Genomic DNA, 1,802 nt, shown 5'->3' with positions numbered 1-1,802 from the left:
CAGTTCCAGTCCTGTGGCCACTGCTGAGTGTTCCAAATTTGCTGGCATATTGAGTGCAGCACTTTCACAGCATCATCTTTCAGGATTTGGAATAGCTCAACTGGAATTCCATCACCTCCACTAGCTTTGTTCGTAGTGATGCTTTCTAAGGCCCACTTGACTTCAGTGATTTTGGAGCCCCCCAGAAATGAAGTCTGCCACTGTTTCCACTATCTCCCGTTGTTGCCAGGGCGTGACCCCCTCAACCCACAGGTCCTGGCCTGGGATCACCGCCCTGGTTCTCCCCACCTGTCCCTCCCCCTTGCCCAGAACTGTTCAGATCAGGAAACTGTTCCACCCTGAGAACTAGCGTCACTGTGCACTCGTGATGCCCCAGGCATTTTGCCAGCTCCTCCCAGGGTCCCTCGCGTCCCACGTCCCTGGAGAGGAGCACAGAGATGTGTGTTTTCTCCTTTCCTGGCAGACCTGGCTCTGTGGGGGCTCCGTGGAAATCCTGCCCTGCTCCCGGGTGGGGCACCTCTACCAAAATGAAGATGCCCACTCCCAGCTTGAGCAGGAGGCCGCCCTGCAGAACAAGGTCCGCATCGCTGAGACCTGGCTGGACTCCTTCAAAGAAACCTTCTACAAGCAGAGTCCAGAGGCCTTGTCCCTGAGCAAGGTAAGACGGGGGAGCCCAGCAGAGGCTTCTGTGCCCACCCAGGGCCCCCTCCGCAGCTGGAGGCTGGGCCAGAAGCACCTCCCCTATGCCTTGAAGGGCAAATAGAAGCTTCCAGCTGGTACTTCCATGGGGGCCCTCTCAAGGGGTTCCCTCTCCCGGTGGGGTTGTCCTCTGTCTCTCCCAGCGTCTGGGCGGGGCGGGGGTGGGGGAGCAGTGGGAGGGGGAAGTGCTCACAGCTCGAATCCCCGGATGTCTGTGGCCTCGAATCCCCGGATGTCTGTGGGGCGGGGTCTGTCATCATGGGACAGTCTGTCACCACATCTAAGGCTGCGACCGTTCATCCTGGGCCCAGAGGAAAAACTGGGTGGGGAGTAGTTGTTGAGATGGGCCCCCGAGGGCCCTTTCATCCCAGGGAAAGTGCTCAGGGCTATGCAATTACCCCAAGACGTGAAACAAACAGAAGCCTAAACGTAAAGGACCTGCCCTCTAAGGCCCAGAAAAACAAACCCTTCAAACATTTGATTAAATGTCCACAAACAGGGCATTTTCAACTGGCCCACGACCACTCAGCACAGTTCTGCTGGCAGGACACGTGAACACTGCTTGGCGCGGGACGCGGCCCACGGTCACGCGCGCTGTCCACCCCCCTCAGCTCCCTCCCAGACCCCGTCCCTCCCCTACGTGAGCTCTGATGTAAAGCCGCTTTCTCCGTGCTGCCGCCTGTGTCTCCCCCCTCCCCAGGCTGAGAAGCCGGACTGCACAGAGCGCCAGCAGCTGCAGAGGAGGTTGGGCTGCCGGACCTTCCACTGGTTTCTGGCCAACGTCTACCCCGAGCTGTACCCACTGGAACGCAGGCCCAGGTTCTCCGGAAAGGCAAGGCATGAGAAAGACAAAGGGCAGAGGAGGAAACGGGCTGAGTGGCTTCCCCAGCCAGGGCCTGGCTCTCCCCCAACCCCGGGCGCCCAGGCCCGGCCCAGCGGGGCCTCCCTGAGGGATGGCTGGGCTGTGCTGCAACCCACCACAGGGCCCCTCACCCTGGGGTGCGTCCACGTCCTTCAGGAGGCCCGGCCCTTAGGATCGCTGGCTTGAGCTTGACCTCCCTCGCTTCTGTGGCCCCGACGTGGGCCTTGAGGGTCACTGCAGA

The 1,802-nt window shown here is 60.5% G+C and overlaps 1 protein-coding gene across 1 annotated transcript in view; it reads left to right on the top strand.

The window, feature by feature from the left end:
• Window positions 1-1,802, top strand: part of GALNT15 (polypeptide N-acetylgalactosaminyltransferase 15) — a 116,718-nt gene that overhangs the window by 107,656 nt on the left and 7,260 nt on the right. The window contains exons 15-16 of the mRNA XM_010856752.1: window positions 464-658; window positions 1,400-1,531. Of these exons, the coding sequence (XP_010855054.1) occupies window positions 464-658; window positions 1,400-1,531 (327 nt within the window). The remainder of the gene's footprint in view (window positions 1-463; window positions 659-1,399; window positions 1,532-1,802) is intronic.

The sequence above is a fragment of the Bison bison genome, unplaced genomic scaffold (genome assembly GCF_000754665.1).
Source record: "Bison bison bison isolate TAMUID 2011002044 unplaced genomic scaffold, Bison_UMD1.0 scf7180017864374, whole genome shotgun sequence".
Taxonomy (NCBI): Eukaryota; Metazoa; Chordata; class Mammalia; order Artiodactyla; family Bovidae; genus Bison; species Bison bison.
Note: the sequence above shows the minus strand (reverse complement) of the source record. Positions and strands in the feature narration are given on the sequence as shown.